Raw genomic sequence first — 19380 nt, forward strand, 5'->3', positions numbered from 1 at the left:
TCCTACTTAATAATTTTTGATACACAATGAATATCAATAAATATTTATTGAGTGAAAAAAACAACCATTTATCAGTTACTATATGAATGAGTGAATGAATCAATAAACTGGCAACAATCCTTTTCCAGAATAGAATAGGAACCTCTGCAAATCTGCTTCTCCATGAAAGCAATGAGAACATTGGAAAAAAACTGTCATAATAAACTTTCTCAAAATCTGTAAATGAACTAAAGGCTTGCAACAGTCTGAGGGTTTATTTAAGAAATATGACTGGGTATTTATAGGAACAGCGAGCTTTGTGGGATTTTAATTTGCCAATCCCATCCACCTCTTCCTAGTTCTGCAGTAGTCTTGAAAAATAACATCCCCACAACTATGGTAGCTATGGAAACCAGCAGCCCAGAAGCCACTAGAAGAGATGTAATGGGTTTGGAATACCCCCAAATACCCCATTATCAAAGCATTGTCACTATTTGACCAGACAATTCACCGAGGGGCTCTATTCTCAGGGCTTGCTTTTATTGAACTTGACACAAATCTCACTTTGTGAAAAGAGCCCAATCCAAAGAGCATTTGTTAAATACAATCAGCAGCAACTGTTTAACATTACAGCTGCCTGAGGCAATGTTACCAGTCGGAAATAATAAGAAACTGACCAAATTCTTAAAATGAAAACCTGGAGATTGAGATGTCCATAGGAAGCTTTGAAAAGTTCTGGCATATTCCTGGAATTCTAAAAGGTCACACACATACCACACTGTGCACATCCAGGAATGACCTAAGAAGTCCTGATGGTCATAATTCTGGCTAACTTGGAAGCTCTGTGCAAGCAGGAAGTAAAAGCAAGGGTGGAGTTGTAAACTCTTGCCAGAGCATTTAAAACACTCATGCTCCTGCCTACCCTCTCCACAGTACCTCTGCAAAGACTGGAGAACACATTGGTTCAAGGCATTTAAGGACATCTCTGTCCAATCACTAGCTGGCCACTAATCTCACTGATTAGAGACTTCCATGGCCACACATGATAAAGAATAAAAACTTTATAAAGTTATTCCAGGAAAGTCAGTAAACAAAGAAACAACAGATAGCAATAACAATAGATCCTGGAGAGAGGACAGAAATCAAATATCCAGAATTGGCAAATTGTATTATTTAAATTTTCAACATAAAAAGAACATGCAGAGGAACAGGAAAGTATTTCCCATTTAGAGGAACAAAACAGTCAATAGAAACTGTCCCCAAAGAAGCCAAGTTGAACTTACTAGATAAAGACTTTAAACCAGCTATATTAAATACATTAAAAAAAACTATACCACATACTATTAAGAGAGAAATTATTAATAAGAAATAAATAGAAATTATTTTCAAGAGTACATGAAATATTTTCCAGGATAGGCAATATACTGGGCTATAAAACAAGAAATTACATAAACTTAAAATAAATGAAATCTTCCAAGGTATATTTGTCAAACACAATGCAGTTTAATTGGAAACCGACAATAGAAAGATATCGAAAATCTTCAAATATTTGAAAATAAAATAATACTCTTTAAATAATATATGAGTCAAAAATCACTAGGGACATTAAAAATATTTTGAACTAGATGAAAACAAAACCAAAATATATCAACATTTATGTGATACACCTAATGCAGTGATTTAAGAGAAATATATAACCCAAAGAAGCCTATATTAGAAAAGAAGGAAAGTCCAAGATAATCCAACCTTCACCAAAAAACCCAAAAACCCTTAAAAAAAAAACCCTTAAAAAAGACAAAATGAATCAAATAAAACTGAACAATAAGTAGAAGAAAGGAAATAAATCAGACTAAGGTGGAAATCAATAAAATAGGGAAATAAAAGCAATAGGGAAAAATCAATGAAGCCAAACTTGGTTCTTTGTAAAGATCAATAAAATTGATGAGCCTTTATCTAGATTGAAAAAAATTACCAAATTTGGTACAAATTACCAAAATCAAGAATAAAAGAAGAGACACCATTACTAAGACTGCAGGAATTAAAAAGGATTGTAGGGAAGAATATGAAAAATTCATGCAAAAGTAGTATATCCATATAATAATTTATCCAAACACAAAAGAGTGAAGTTCTTCTATGTGCTACAGCATGGATGAACCCTGAAAACATTATGATAAGCAAAAGAAGCCAAACACCAAAGGTCACATACTTCATAACTGTATTTATGTGAAATGTCCAGAATCGGTAAATCCACAGAAATAGAAAACACAGTAGTTTCCTGGGGCTGAAGGGAGGAGAATGGAAAGTGACTGCTGATGGATATGGCATCTCTTTTTGGGGTGATGAAATGTTCTGAAATTAGATAGTGTTGATCAACATACAACTATGTGAATATCCTGAAGGCCCTAAATTGTACACTTTAAAAGAACCAACTTTACTGTATATGAATTATTTGTTAATAAAAAGGATCCATGATTATAACAGAAAACTGATGGAGAAAATGAAATTCCCATACCCCCACCCCTCAAAAAAGACCCCAAGTGTTTTAAATCTGCTTCTCTTGAGTTCATTTTCTGCACAGCATTCCCTATGGTTAAAACTTAACTCAAGCCCTGTTATTGCCATCCTTAAAACCCTTCGGAGGTTCTCCAAGTGTGGTCTGTGGTCTAGTTGGGTTCTTACTAAACTGTAGATTCCTAAACAGATTTCTTGCTAAAAATGCAGGTTGCTAAAAGTTTTTAATCTCTTTGTTAGAATCTTTATTTTTCAAAACTCCCCTTTCAGTTTTTACACATGGTAAAATTTAAGAACCAATGAGTTTGATTTCAATCTAAACTAATTTGGCTTACAGGGATTTGTATGACTTGGTTCTCCTTCCCATTCCGGCATTATCGCTAACTCCACCTCCAGTTCACCACGCTCCATCACATCAAGTATCTTTCATTTCCTTGTATGGTTCAGAGACAATTTATAAGCAAATGGGCATGGCTGTGTTCCAGTAAAACGTTATTTATAAAAACAGGCGGTGGGTCATATTTTGCTGTTGCCTGCTCTAATGAATAAAGATCTGATACTTCAAAAACAGGGTATTAAGTAACCTTCTGAAAAGTAGCTGAAATTTCAGTTTTAAATATTTATTTGTATATTATTAGTTTGAAATGTCTCCTTTAATGTAACAGAAGCTCTATGAGAGTAAAAATTGAGTTTATTTTGTTTAGTATATTCCCTACTCGTAGCACAGTGCTCAGTATATATTTGTTGAATTAATAAATGAGTTAAGGAACACATACTATCAGCACTGTTGCAGGAATTGGGTCTAGAATTATGAGCAGGGGAGAACTAGAAAGTATAATGGCAAGGCTTTTTTGTCTGTTTTGTTTATTACTATTTTCCCAGTGGTCAGAATGGTACATAGTACATAATAGGTGCTCAATCAACATTTGTTAATTAAATGCAAAACAGATTGGATAAATGAATAAAGGTGGATGTAACCCTTCCCTTCATAGAACTCTGTTTGGGTGGGAGATAGAGATCGGTCAATGGGTAATTACCATGAAGTATGATCATCAGATTTAAAAAGACAGAGTGCTTTGAAAGCAAATAGAATATAGCTTAGAGTTGGGGAGGAGTGTCAAGGAAGGCTTCTAGCATGATGGTCTTGTGAGCTGAGGATGAAAATTAGGAGAAATTATCCAGATGATAGGCAGGAAAATGGCAGAAGGAAGAGGGAGGAGGAAGAGAGGTTCAAGCAGAGAGGATAACATGAAAAGCCCAGAGACAAGTGAGAGAATGTACTGAGTATGGCCAGACCACAGGGAGGTGAGAGATAATGCTTAAGAAGAAAACAGGATCTGGTTTTTTATTTTTAAAGGCATTTAACCTTTATTCTGCAGTCTCGGAGAACCTTTGGGTTGGGATGAAATAATATGATCAGATCTGTGTTAGAAAGATTACATGTCATAGGAAGAAGTTCATGGGAAAAAGAAAGGATGAAGGGACAAAATGATCATTATTTTCTAATAGCTAAAGAAAGTCCAGGGACCTGTCCAAGATGGGAATTGGTGGCCTTAGGAATGAATGAGCTCCCTGTATCTGGATTTATGTAAAGCAAAGGTGTTTGAGCATTCATCTGAAGTGCAATTTGTTGAATTAGGACAGAAAAGGCTCTTTTGGCAACTTAGATTTTATGATTTATGACCTTTCTCCTATCAATATTAAAGGATGAAATAAATTAAAAGAAGAATTAGAGCAAGGGAAAAATTAACTTTGAGAACTGTTTGAGACTTTAGAATTTTCCTTGAGATAACAGAAAATTTAGTTAATTTAGCTATTTAGTAAGTGCTTACTGAGCACCTTCTTTGACTGTTTTTGGTGCTGCCTATACAACATGGACAAAGCAGACACAATCCCTGCCTTCATGGAGACTATGGTCTAGAGTGGGACATAGACTGGAATCAAATAAGGCTCGTTCCCAGATTTCTAATAGGCCCAATTATTGAGATGGGAAAATTGGACAAGGAGAGGATAAATAATGTCTGCAAAGTGTAAGGTTGGTAATCATTGTTTTGATCCGTTCTAAAGGAGCTCATCTACTCTTTAAATATGAAGGCCAATGACCCAGAAAATCCTCTTCTTATAACAATGGATTGACATTAGGGGGTATTTGTGACTTCAGCATTATATTTGGTGAACTTCCTATTTAGAGAGACTAGATGGTATAATCAAATGCATTTGTGAAGGATTTTGTATTTTGAGAAACCCCATAACTCTCATACTATGATTGCCCATACCTGCATGCTTTTTGAGTTATGAAAGGGCAATAAAGAATATTGATGGGTAGCATTTGAGTTGAGTCTTGAAGGTTGAGTAAAATGGAGGTGTGGTGTGGGGAAATCACCCCAGACCATGGAGTAGCTACCTTGATACAGGAGAGAAGACGTTAAAGCCCTTGTTGAACATTTTTGTGAAGTTTGATAAAGTTAAGTGAGAGATGCCTTTGCCCTAATTGGGCAATTGCTGAATGGTCTGGAGATTTCAAACCATGTCCAGTTGCCCATGCATAGCTGTAAATACAGATTGGACAGGACTGCTGACTCAGGATAGGGGTCTGGGACAGGTTTGCTTGCTCAAAACTTTTCAGCAAATTCTATAGCCCATCATGCAATCTATTAATCTCATAGAAATATATTTTAAGTTATTAAACCTATTTAGAGTTTTGTATAATCTTCCATCTGAAGAAACGAAAGTATCAGCATGTAATGTAAGTGAAACTTAGTGGTTCTTGGTTGGGGTTGGGGCTTAACACAATTTACATTGCAATTAGAATGGATTTAGTATTTGAGAGACTTAAACATGCAGGACTACATATGCATTACTATGTTTCTTTTCTGGTTAACAGACACGAATCAACCCTATTTTAATCCATTAGGTTTATTCATGAAAGAATAAAAATGATGATTCTATGGACCAAGCTATAAACAATGCTGGCTTGGTGATCATGGGATCATAAATACTTCTATAGTGAACTAGCTCCCACTAAAGCATCCAGGGATTAGGAATTCTAAGAAACATATTCTGATTTTGAATAACAAGGAAGCTTGAGCTTTTAAGAATATTCAACAATCCACTCCTAAAATGTATAAACGCTTGGTACTAACATTGTGTCTGATTCCTGGTTAGCCTTCAAGAAATATATATTGAGTTAACGGTTGAATGAATAAATATGCCTTCATGGGCTTCCATCAATACTCTGCTATCTACCCAAGAGTAATAAAGCAAAATGATAGCATTCTCAACTGAAATTGATTTTACAGTTTATCAGAAACCTAATGTAATTTTTTTTATTTTGATTTTAAAGCTGGATTTAAAGCTTTAAAGCTAGGTTGCCTTAATTTGTACCTCCTTCTAATGTGGAAAGAAGAGTGTCCAATGATCTTTCTCCACTGAAAATGTTAGTGATTTCACTTATTACTTAATCCATGGCTATGGAAACCCAAGCAAGTCCAATCTCTGGGATTCAGTTATAGCACACCTGCAAAATTTAATGCAAAAGAATGTAGCATTTCTGGTACAGACATCAGAACCAACTGAGTATAATTATAAGGCAGAAGTAAGTAACAGAAAACAAACAAGCAAAAAATCAAGCTGATATACAAGAAATGTGAATGGACAAACATGATCTTAGAAAAAAACACAGTTTGACAACTGCCTCTGGGGGACTCCTCCTGTTTTAAACTTCTCTACTTAGAAGAAAATCTGATGGAAAGTGGCTTGAAATCCATGATACTTACTTTTCACAATGGCAAAAGCCAAGTAACATTGGTCAACATAATCTGAAAACAGGTGAGTTTCTCTTCCTCTTCACCTCACCCTGAATAACTGCTTTCTGTTCTCTTACTTCCCTTCCTTCCTGCTCCTTGCTGTCTCTTGATTTCAAAAGTTCTCGTTGTCTCTATGGCTGACTCTCTTCCTTTGTTCCTTGAGTCATTTTCTCCTCCCTCCATTTGCCTTAAAAATAAGAAAGCATGTGCAAAGCCTTTGCAAAGTGTGCTTTGTGTTTTTGTTGAAAAACATGTATTTTATTTGTGGCTACATCAGATCTAGGTTACTTCTAGATTCAAAAGTAAATGTACAATCCTCCCTCCGAGGATCCTGTAGACAAACTTGCTTATGGCATTTAAAAAGAATTCTTGGATGAGAGTTTCTACCTAAAAAATCCAGTTCTCTGTGTTTTGCAATTTAATATTAAGTAATCCTGCTGGATGTTCTAAACCTATTTTTTTGACTCTTGCCTAGATTTTGAGGCTGTTGTCCCAGGTATTTGCACAGTCTTTGGGCTGCCAATCTGGATTCTGGAACTCTTTCATGCTGATCTTCCACACTCGTTTGTTACTTCAAGCACTGACTGCCTATTTGGCCTTGGGTATATTGCTAATAAATCCTTTAAATGTGTATATACTTTAAATTTATTTGTCAGAGAGAGAGGGAGAGCGAGCGAGCACAAGCAGGGGGAACTGCAGGCAGAGGGAGAAGCAGGCTCCCCACTGATCAGGGAGCCCGATGTGGGGCTCGATCCCAGGACCCCGGGATCATGACCTGAACCGAAGGCAGATGCTTAACTGAGACACCCAGGCGCCCCTAGATGTGTATATAGTTTAAAACCAGAGTTTTCTCCTCTTTTGCTTCCAACACTGTGAATGGTATTGAGAGCAGTGTGATGTAATGGAAAAAAGCATTTGAACTCTAGTCAAAAGACTGGGTTTGAATACTATCCTTCCAGTTATCAATTTTTGACAATTTCTCTGGCTCTCAGATTCCTCAACTTCAAAATAGTGCCAATAATAAATACTGGGTTCCTTTTTTGGGAGGGACCACCTAGCTTCTGATATCATGCCAAAAAAGCTTCCTTTCTCTCACCCTGTTCATCGTTCCTCCTCAAGAGGTCAGATTACTAATCTGAATGGTTGTTTTCTATGACAATAATTAACCACATTTACGCCTGTGCAGGAGTCACTTTTTGTGGACAGATGACATAGGTGTTTCTCTCTGCTGCTTTCCTTCTGTTTCTGTTGCGTTCATGATCTAGTACCAGGAGTTCTGTAGCCTGTCCATACATCCTTCCCCTCTCTTCTCTATGTACTATGAAGTCTCTTCCTACCTTAAGCTTGGTAAGAGTATGTGATTGGTGGAAAGATGAAGCCATCTTTGACCTGGACCTAAGCTATGAGTGCCAACTTTTTTTTTCTTTTTCTTTTTTTTTTTTTTAGAGAGAGAGAGAGAGAGAGCACAGATATATATAGAGAGCACGAACAGGGGGCGGGGGAAGGCAGATGGAGAAGGAGAAGCAGGCTCCCTGCTGAGCAGAGAGCCCAACATGGGGCTCCGTCCCAGGACCCTGGGATCATGACCTGAGCTGAAGGCAGATGCTTAACGACTGAGCCACCCAGGTGCCCCGAGTGCCAACTTGGTTTTAAGATAGAATCCTTTATTGGGCTAGGAGGCACTGTATCAACAAAATAATAGCGTGATATTTTAAGTAGATTGTTTTGCCTCTCATTGCTTTGTTTCTTGGGTGTATTGCTTCCTCTAGGACCTCAATCTTCTCCCATAAGGTCTCAGAGAAAATATAGACAAGAAATAAAAAGAATGAGGTTTTAACCTAAGACCACATTAGAGACTCAAACCTCACCTCAATCCTTAATACCTTTTAACAAGTTTTTGTGAAGATTTAGAGGCAGTAAGTGAAAGCCCTTGGTATGGTCCATAATAGATGCCAAATGAACGCTAGTATCTCTATCGAGAATCTGGCCTTAAATGCTAGGGTCTTGCTACAAGAGTATCAGCATTGTCTGAGGGCTTATCAGAAAATCAGAACCTTGGTTGTACCCTGAACTACTAATGTGCATTTTAACAAGATTCCCAGGTAAGTACTAGGCACATTACAACCTGAGGAGCACTGCTGTAGAGTGTATGTGTCCCTCATGCTGTTCTTCCTGCCCCCGGCTCCTGTTTGCTCCCACAACCATGCTGCTTATCCTGGATTGCCTGTAGGACTGAGGAGTGTATTGTTACAAAGGGCATGCTTTCCAAGTTACCTCAGATACTTCTGTTGATAAAGTTTGAAGAGAAACCTGTAGTTGTGAAGTTCTCTTTTCCTAAAGGAAATGTGGACTAGCATATGTTGAAGAGACCAATAGAAAGAAAGCAAAGGCAGATACAGAAATAGAGCTTGTCTGAGTGTGGTTGGAGGCCTGTGTGGAGACAAATCCCGCAGTGCAGAGAGGGCTTGGCTTTTTAATGAGCTAGTGAGTGATGGATGCCTCTCCAGAGGATCCTTTGCTTCCAAGAGGGAAGAAAGTGTAATTGAACTTATAGATTGTTTTTTCTACTTTACAGAAATGTGTGTGTGAACTCTGAAAGATAGAGGCTCTGTTAAAAGTTCCTCCTGAGCTGGGCTAGGCTCTGAGTGAGGGAGGTTATAGATTTTTGACTTGTATTTTCTTATTAATATTCATTAGATTTGGATATTATCCAATCTATGGTGGTATTCTTTTAAATTTTGGAATCTTTACCTGTACTTTCATGTTGTTTAGCTATTTTTTTTTTTAAGATTTTATTTATTTATTTGGCAGAGAGAGACACAGCGAGAGAGGGAACACAAGCAGGGGCAGAGGGACAGGGAGAAGCAGGCTTCCCGCGGAGCAGGGAGCACGATGCGGGCCTCGATCCCAGGACCCTGGGATCATGACCTGAGCTGAAGGCCGATGCTCAACCGACTGAGCCACCCAGGCGCCCCGGTTTAACTATTTTCTTAAAAAAATTTTTTTTTGGGGGTCTTCTATTCTCTTCCTTTCCGGGTTTTTCCTTTTCTTTGTACTAAATTGTCATAATGGGTTATCTGAAGAAACTTTTTCCTAAACATTAAGCATTATATATGATGACTACTGAATGAAAAGCAAATACCATGTAAGATAGAAGTTTGGAAAGAGATCAGTGACTGCCAGGGGCTGGAGAAGGGGACTGATTACCAAGGGGCAAGAGAATTTGGGAGGTGACAGAACTGCTCTAGATCTGGATTATGGTGGCAGTTACCCAAATGTATCATTTGTCAAAACTCATAGGACTGTACACTTAAAAAGGGTGAATGTTAAAGAAGGTAAATTATAAACTCAAAGAAAGCTGGGGGGTTTCCAACCTGAAAACCAAATAATTACACAGACTTCCATTGGAATGGGGATGGGGTTGGGGGCGGTGGGAGTTGGATTGTATGTTCTTACCTTCAGAGGCAGCATGCTGCACTGGTTATGGACGCAGCCTTTAGAGCCAGCGGGTCCAGGTTCACTCTGTAAGTTACACAATTCTGTTGCCTCAGTTTCCTAATTTGTCAGTTGAGATAACAGTAATACTACCTCACGGGGCTACCCTTAGGATTTAACAACGACAAGAGACCGGAGGAATGGGCACTGAAAATTTAAGGCTTTACAACAGGAGAAAGTCTCTGATGTGTTCTTCCCCCTCACCTCACTCTTGGTGAGGTCATCCTTGTCTCTGCTGAAAAATAGTCTTCATCACAAAACCCCCACACGTAACGCCGCCTGGCCTGCCATATCAGGCAGCCACTGCTGAGTAAACGCTCGGGAATAAACCTCAGAGAGAATAAATCACCTCTCACGCCATGCTCCCCCCAGGTGAGGACTGAGGTCATTGCAAGAGGCATAACAAATAGTCGACATGATGTACCAAACTAATAGATTCTATAAGGAAAACTAAATGGAAAACTTTTCTTGAGTGCTAGGCACCTCTGGCTGAAGAGACAGTGGAGTTGGTGTTATTATAGATGTAGTTGAATCAATAATACTTTTTCATTCATCTCTTTTTCATTTCACAAAAATGCCTATTTTAACCAGCAAAGAGGTAAGGAGATATGATCAAGGGCAATTTTTCATGCTCACATGGGTTATATTCTGGGACACATCATTCTTCTAAATAGCCCCATTTTTTTTTTCTCTCAGAAATGTATTCAATTCTCTTCCAGCAGTGTGAATTTATCTGGAAAGCTCTGACAATCAATTAAGTAAATGAGAAAATAAAATGCTTGTAATTATGATAATCAAGCTATATGAAACCCACCCTCTTAGGTCTAATACCCACACAACCTTAAGCAATATATTAATTAAACTTTGGCTAATTGTTACAATTAGAATCAAGTTTTTATAATTTTTAAAAATCACCCAGAAAGATAAAAAATATTTTAAAAATATAAGCAGCTGTAGGTTTTTAATGCAATACATTACCATGACTACATTGTCATTTCCCTGGCTGCATGAAAACAATTCCAGTATGCTTTAGTGCTGTCATTTCTCATCCACAATTGGAGGAAATTTGTACATCATACCTTTGTCAGATGTCTCCCTGTTTCTCTAAGTTAGAGGTTGGCAAACTTTCCCTGTAAAGGACCAGATAATAAATCAAGCTCGTAGGCTAACAGGCAAAATTGAAGATATATAAACTTACTGAAATAACAAGAAACAGATCTCCACAGTTTCTGTATTAATGAAATTAAAATATAATAAAATAATAATTAAGGCCTTTTTTTGGCAATACACATCTACTGAGAAGATAATTTTTAAAAGAAGATTTTGCTTAGATAGCGTGAGAGAGAACACAAACAGGGCAGAGGAGGAGAGGAAGAAGGAGAAGCAGACTCTCCGCTGAGCAAGGAGCCCCATTCAGGGCTCCATCCCAGGACCCGGGGATCATGACCTGAGCCCAAGGCAGACGCTTAACTGACAGAACCACCCAGGCGCCCTGAGAAGAGTAGAATTCTTACCATTGGGAAAACATGTCGCTTAATTGGGGTTCAGTACTAGTGTGTCCCCTCATCGAATCTTTGGAAATGTTCATCCTGAAACCACTCTCAACCTGGGGGCAGCAGGCTAGAAGCGGTTCACAGAGGGTCGTTTGCCAGCCCCTGAGCAGCATTCTCAACTTCAGTGTAACCGAGAGTCACCTAACAAGCTTGTTAAAATAGATTGCAGAGCCACACCCCTAAGTTTCTGGTAGGTTCCAAGAATTTGCATTTCTAACCAGTTCCCACTTGGTGCTGATGCTGCTGGTATAAGACCATGCCTTTACAACATTGCCTTTGATGTTGGTCCTTTAGAAGAGTCACACGGAATACAAATCTACGTATTTTATGTTTTCCTTGTTAACTCATGTATTTCAGCTCACCTGATGGACTTAACGTTTTGAACTCTGAGGTACAGCGGTAGTAAATCCAGTTAGATTTCCATTAAAAAGTAAAGACCTATTTAAGCTAATTCAGGGTTGATAATAATAGGAACTCTTGTCTCTTAAAGAGCTATTAGTCTCTTGCTTACAAAGTCAGGCATCAGCAAGCATCCCCTATTTGTCTGCTGTAAAGGATGCCTGAATAGCATTTTTCCAGTCTGAGCAAACTTTTAAAGTAGTATGCAGTATTCCAAAGGATGTATGTGGGTGATGCATAAGAATGACAGTTTTGCCTTGTATTTAATATGTCCTAATTCACCACTCATGTTATCAATATAGTGCTCTCTGAATTGGAATTTGTTGACATGTTCAACCCATAGAATTTAACACAGAGACTTTCCTGAGGCTACAAAGGGGCAAGGGAGACACCAGTTTCCTAAACCCTGGAGCAGTCCATGATCTAAGGAGCAAACCGTCTCTAAGTTGACTGTTATGCTGCAGTGGGCTCTTGGGATGAGCTCTGAATAATGTGAGCTATGACCTATATTGAGGTTGAAGAGAAGATTAATGATAAACAACAGGGTGTTGGCTAATTTTAATGATCACAACTCATCAAAGAGATTCTTTCAGAAAAGAAGCAAAGTGGAAAATATGTTCTTCTTCTGTTTATTTGTCCCAATGGTTTAAAAAAATCAGCTTTATGGAACCATAATCTTCCTCATGACAGATGGACGTATACATTGGCATCGTGCTTCAATCAACAGTTTACATTTCAAGAAGAAGGTGAAGAAACTGAATGTAAAGACATCTTCAGCATCTATTTGTCATTTTTCAGTTTTATAACATTGATACAAAAAATAGTATTCTGATTAGCAGCTTGATCGGCAACCCATGTAACCCTAAATAGTACTACAAACCTGGAGAGTGCACTTTTACAGACAATTACGTTTGGCGAAATAGTATGTACAATTCTGACAAATAAATACATAAATAAACAATCATTCATATATAACGATATACCTAAGTGTCAATTATCATCAACAAGCGTTTCTAGTAAATTACTTCTTTCATTCACGAGTTACTTTGTTGCTTAGAAAAACTATCCTCACCTTTACAGAAGAAATGACATAATCAATTCCCCCACTAAACCCACATATTAGGAAAGGTAGAAAATGGATCCCAGAAGCTTTATGTAAATGTTCCATTGTCTTTTGATAGAAGAGATTTGATTGAAAAACTCCTTCCTTAGCTTCTCTGTCAAGAGTTTGTTTCCCCCATATCATCACACAAAGGGGTTTTGTTCTTCTGAATTTAATCCAAATCAAAAATGATCTTCAAATTTTGATTCTGGTTATTTAAAGATACGATATTATACGCTGAAACTGGCATTTGGTCCAACATAAGAAGACCCAAAGCCACACAAACTAGCCAGCAAAGATAAAACCTTTTTTTCCAAAAATAAATTTAAAAAAGAAATTCTAAGAATACAGACACTCAATATTGATACCTTTTGTTATCCAATGCATCAATGCATAATGAACAAAACAGGTAGAGGGACAGTCAGAAGGTTTTTATAAAAATTGTTTGAATGACTCCTGGTACAATACTGTCTGAAACGTTATTTTATATAAGAGAAATTAAAATACATTTAAAAATGGCTTAAATAATTGAAACCATAATTTGGCCAGCATCATAAAATTAAGAAAAGTAGAAAATCAGAGCTTTTTTTCCTGATCACCTGACTTAAACATTTTTTTTGAACATTCAAAAAAATGAAGGGCAAACATGCTTTTGGCTATTGAAACACTGGACAAATGGCCTTGCATCACCAAGCTCCATGCAGAAGAAAATGTACATAACAAGCAGATTCTAGCTATACATACAGGGGAGAAGAAAAAAAATGCCTTTAAAATATATACATATGGTCTTTGATGACTATTTACATGTTTGTTACATGGGCACTACCTAGCATAAAAAAAGTTAGGAAATAGTTCTTTAAGACATATGATTCTCCGATTTTTGCTCCTTTTAAAGATTAGGGCTCTATTTATAATGTACACACACACACACACACACACACACACACACACACACAAAGAAAACAATTCATAGATGTACATATATGATGTTTATAATGTGCAATTCCTTGACACGAAGGTGGCTTGACTGAGCATAAGGTAAATGCAAAATGGTAGTAGAAGACAGAGGCTTGATTCAGCTATGTGACTGAAATGTGAACCAAGTACAAAGTCATGAGACTTTTCCAATGACCGGAACCCACAGCAGTTGAGGGTTGGGGGTTAGAGAGGGGCTCACCTTGTGTTGATCCATCTCTCCCCAGGCTACCTAATGCTGTTTTCCAATCAAACTCGGCAGTCCAGCTGACTGTTGGATGAAGATGTACTGAAGGACAGGAAGACCTGTCTCATATTGCATTCTTTGGGGCTGGGGATAAGAGATCCAGTGTTGTCAAGAAATAGGCCATGACTTCCATTTGTTCATTTTGTTTACTTGTTTGCTATTAACTTCTGGGGGAGCTTCTAAAGGTCAGGTTAAAAGAAAAGTTATATTCTTTCAGTTGCAGGGCTGTCTTTGAATGAAAACAAGCAGAAGTTTTCTAATGAATAGAAGATGTGCAATATGTGGGTTTGCGGAGTGCCAATTCTTCTTCGGATAGAGGGGGACTAGCTCTACAGGCCCTCAAAGTCCTTATTGAGAATTCAGATCAATGTTTCCTGAGATCTAAGTTGACGGGATATAATACATTTTGCAAAGCATGTGATTCAATTATTGTAATATGCTTCCAGCCAGAGGCTCCTCCCCAAAGAAAGACAGCTGCCTTCACTTTCAGCACCCTGGGAAATCAAGGCATTGCACCAAAGTAAAAACTTATTCATTGAAACCAGAGGAAATGATAGAGAAATTGAAGCTTCTCCAAACACCTAAGGTATCCAGGGAAAAGTCAAAGTTTTAGAAGAATCAGATGCACTAATAGTTCATATTTGATCTTTATGTTGGCAGAATTTATATTTAAGATGATATTACTACTACAGATGACCATCGTTGTAATTAATTGTTTTAGCATTTGGCATAACGCATGATACATTGCATTAGCACCTTTTAAACTAAGGATCTCAAAATATTTAGCAAATGCAATTTGCTCTCACAGCACCTGTGAGGTAGGTGTTTTTTCCATCCATTTTATAAATGAGCATATTGAAGCACAGCAAGGTTAAGATGCCTGCTCACATGACCCAACAAGAACGATGGTACCAAGAGAAACTGATCCCAAGCTTCTCTACTTTTCCTTCCCATGAACCTCAGTCACAGAACTTCCAGAGCACCTCCCACTCCTAACGGCATTGCAGGTAGAGGTACTGGGATGTTTCAGATGTTAGAATATTACATCTATCAACTGTAGGGCTAAAGCATTCAATAACATTGGGACCCATTGAAAGCTTATCTAACATGCTTTGCAAATGTGTGGGAGGGGCTTCTTATACTATTGCTAAGCTTGCTTATGTTAATTATAATGCATACATAAATTCGTGTTTTCTCCACGTAATTTATTGTTTTTCTGCCCTCCTACCAACTAATTTCTACATATGTGCCTTCCTGAGCCAGAAACGGTAAAATGCACTTAGCAACACCGTATGGAGGGAAGCAGGTGAGATTACATTTGGCAAAATCTCCTTGGAGGCACCAGGTAATGTTTGTTCTGAAAGACCCTCCCCCCCCCCACCCCCCCGCCAAATCTCTTGTTTATTTTGTTAAGTAGCATTTTATATACATTCCACCCGATGACCAGGTTTAATCCTTGGATGAGCAAGCACAGTTGTCTTCCAACCATACAGAATATTTGCTTTTCAAATTTAAATTTCCATTTATTTAGCTGCAGCCTCCCTGCCAGGCCTAAGTTCATGTCTTGGTGGAACCGACCGCAAATACTGTACACATTATATGGCAAGAGATGTAAAAATTCAATGTAACAGCACACACAATATTAATAATCACATTGGATGTGTCTTCCTGACTGTGTATTATTTCTGAAAAAGAGTTATTTACTTTTATTTTTGCAGAGATGATATGAAGACATTACCTCGAGTCTCGGTTTCCCAGAACCAGATTTTTATCTCAGATGCAGAGTATGTAAATCCTAGCAGTAGTTAGGATGTTGCTTTTTGAGATAAACACAATGCCTCAGGACCTGAGAATGAAATCTGGCCCTTCTAACTCATGTATTGTTTCCATGACCAGAGCCTAACACTTGTAAATTGGTAGTCCAAAAAAGAAACTAGGAGCGGGAAGAGAAAAGCTTTTTACAAAACCCCTACACTGGTTCATTTCCCCCGGTGACACCAATAAAACACCAACACCCTAGGCCCCATTTCTTAAAAAAGAAAAGAAATGTATTTACATCGGTAAAAATCCTAACATCTGAGATGTTTCTTGCTTGACATGTCATTCCAGATTCTGTGCATTTCTTCTGGAGAGATCTGATGCACAGTGATGACGCGGCGATATCTACACAAACTGTAGGCCATTTTCCAGTGATTGAAGCCACTGTTCTGGAAAGGATGTATGCCCAGTTTTCGAAGACACAGTCCCACATAGACATCTTCAAGGTGAAGCAGCCTTGTATGGAGTGAGGTCTTATAAATGAGTTCAGCCACATCAGCTGAAAAGATATAGCCAGTCCCCGAACAGAACGGTGGGTAGTTACTGTCAGGGTACAAATCCCTGGGCATGTACCACTTACTGCGGACGTCCCGGATTGGCCCTCCATTGATGACATAGCCGGTAAAATACCTTCTTCTTGGCTTGGTGGAGGGTTTCAGTAGTTTGTAAATAAGGTTGTCCATGTTCACAAAAATGTCACTGTCTGTTTTCATGACATACTTGGCTTTTGAACAAAAGGTGGCCACCCATCTCATTCCCATTAGTGTTTTGAGGGTAAGGTTATGGTAGGAGTCAATAAAGTCCTCCACGATAATGTCGTGGAAGATTTGGCTCTCTTGCTCCACCATCTGATTCAGAACAGGATCGGCGTTCTTGCCCAGGAGGAAGAGAGTGGCTATCCTGATCCCTTTGAAGTTGTTCTCATCCCCCCACGTCTCTCGGATTGCCTGGCGGGCGTCAAATTCTTTGTGGGTGGTGCTGATGAGGATAACAAGGAAAGGAATGTTTTTCTCACATTTGTTGGGTTCATTTATAAGAAATTCAAAAGAATGTGGGTTTATAGGTCGAGTTCTTATGTTGCCAAAGGTGAAGTTTTTCCTGGCAACTGTTAGGTGGCTGAATGGCTTGGAGCCAGTGTAGGAAGAAGTGGGCCGAGTTATACTCAGATACCAGAGGGCACTGGCCCAGCACACAACTGTCAAAACATAGAGACAGGAGACCTTTGAAGCCATTGTCTTGAGCGCACGTCTATTGCAAATACGGAAGAATATGCCTTCTTGGCATTAGTTTGTTTTCATCTTGCAAAGGCAGCATATTACTAATAAATCTTAGTTTGACAGAGAAGTGTGAGTGCGGGAATGTCCATGGGTCTTAGTGGCGGTCTGGCATCTCTGCATTCCCTTTACTTTCTTCCAAACCTGATGGAAAGTTCCATGTCTCATAAATCTTCCTCTTAACTCTGCAAAATCAATAAAGTACAGTTGTCGTTCAGATTTATTTAGTCACTTCACATCCTCAAATAAACATAATAAGGGTGTTAGAATTACCCACGATGACTAAAATCGTAAACGTAATCATTCATTGCCACCGCTACTGAAAACTTCCTGACACCACCATCCTCCCTTTCCTCCCCTGGATAGAGGTTATTTATGTATATTCATACCCAATTAACAAGTACTAGATTCTATAATCTAGAGGAACATGAAGTAAACTGAACATTAGTAATTAAAAAAGACTTTCCCCTCTTCACAAAAGGACCTCTTCGCTATTAAAAACCTGACACTGAAGTCTTCTTTCAAGCAGGAGGGCCTCACACCGGGCCTCCTATCTCATTTCCATGCTTCGAAGCCTGAGTGTTTGTTGGCTTGATTCTGATGAAGTAGTTGGTTCTCAACATCCCTCTGCTTTCTCTAGCCCTGTATTTGAAAATGTGTGCATGACTACTGGAAAATCTCTGCTCAAACGGTCTCCCTGGGCTCTGACTTACAAGTAATTCCTTACTTTTCCTCACTTTTTCCTAACTTCGGCTCTCATGAATGTTGGCCCCTAATTCTCAGTTTCCTAGGAGGCTTCACATGAGGAAGGGCCTTACCCTCAGGCACGGACACCATCACCCAAGGGACTTTTCAGACAGCTGGCAGCATTCATTTTCGAGTTGATCTAAATGGTATCACGTTTTGTGCTTTTCAGCAATTCCCCCTGATGTTCCCTTGATGAAATTATGCTGGCCCCTTTCAATTCTGTTTATGTAGTGACACTTGTCAGTAAACAGAGCAGCAGTATAAGAGACACAATTGAGCTTGGAGCCACAGACCCAATGAAGATGGAAAGAACACTCTAATTGGTTCACATTAAAAAGTTGTCCTTTGGAACTCTAATTCTTTCTAGAACTTGAGCTGCTCTCATGCCAGTAAAAAATATATGCCAGCCTACAAAGTCCATTCATGTTAAAAACTGTCTTTTCCTTCCCAGTTAGAGCAAAATGTGGTGGCCCCGGAAGACAGAGATAGCAAATCATGGATATCGACTTCAACAAAGTCTGCTTCAAAGAAAACTACGCACTTAAATGGACAGACTGTGTTGAAAGAATTTAACTGGGATTATAGATTGAAAATCAGGTTTCCAAGCACAATATTTATAATGAAATGAAAAGACATGATGGGCAATAGCAGAGATAACACACATCCTCTTGTCAAAGCCAAGAGCTGCCTGTGAATATATGATCCATATGAGACCAGCAATAACTCAGTGTGGTTACGGTTCTAACTAAATGAATATTAGAAAGGCTTCAAGCAGCATGACTCTAGGCATAGGCAGGGCTTCATCCAACCCATAATAAGTACTCTCTAAATAGAAGCTCCAATATCCTTGGCTCCTGAAGGAAATGTCCGCTCTAAGGTGCACCATAGCTGATAAAAAGGACGTGATGTGCAGCAAGCTTTGAAACTTAAAATAGCGAGCGAAACGAAGTGAGAAGCCAGCGATAGAGTTTAGAAAAGGGCTTCTCAACTTGGGATATACAGACGGCGGCTCCATCTGAATGCCAAAGGAGTGTGAGTTGAGTCTCAAACCAAACTTTCTCCGTCATTGTTCCTGGCTAGTATCTGATTCTTATAAGCCTGCTGTTGTCATCCTAGAGCCCTTGTTACTTCTCATAGTTTCCTACTGAACTGTGAGTCATCTATTACTAAGCTGGCATACCAAAAATAGTCACTGGAAAAGGCACCTCTCAAGCTCTCCTCTTGAGCCACTACTCACATGGGTGCCTGTGAGGTATTGGAAAAATGGAAGTAGAGCCCATACTCCTCCTCAAGGAACACGTGGTCTAGGAGGAAAGACTTCCTGTACACGATTAAAACAGAGAGACAGAAAATTTCCTCACGAGGCTACTGGAGGACACAGGAGAGGTGGGCTGGTGGACAGGGTATGGGCAGACCAGGTACAATCGAGCAGAATGCACATGGTATCTCCACAAGGCGCCATTCCCAGAGACTG

The 19380-nt window shown here is 38.8% G+C and overlaps 1 protein-coding gene across 4 annotated transcripts in view; it reads right to left on the reverse strand.

Moving 5' to 3' along the window:
• Window positions 1–494: 494 nt before the first annotated feature.
• B3GALT1 (beta-1,3-galactosyltransferase 1) overlaps window positions 495–19380 on the reverse strand; it is a 540853-nt gene continuing 521967 nt past the window's right edge. For 2 of the 4 annotated variants that reach the window (XM_073882932.1, XM_073882952.1), the window contains one exon: window positions 12368–17344. In XM_073882932.1, coding sequence (XP_073739033.1) covers window positions 16137–17117 — 981 coding nt within the window. In that variant the 5' untranslated portion in view covers window positions 17118–17344 and the 3' untranslated portion in view covers window positions 12368–16136. Of the gene's footprint in view, window positions 505–12367; window positions 17345–19380 lie in introns of those variants that run through there. The other 2 variants (XR_012375363.1, XM_025853085.2) reach the window with 2 other exon arrangements.

The sequence above is a fragment of the Callorhinus ursinus genome, unplaced genomic scaffold (genome assembly GCF_003265705.2).
Source record: "Callorhinus ursinus isolate GAN/ISIS: 27379988/994484 unplaced genomic scaffold, GSC_fseal_2.0 scaffold2, whole genome shotgun sequence".
NCBI classification, from domain to species: Eukaryota; Metazoa; Chordata; class Mammalia; order Carnivora; family Otariidae; genus Callorhinus; species Callorhinus ursinus.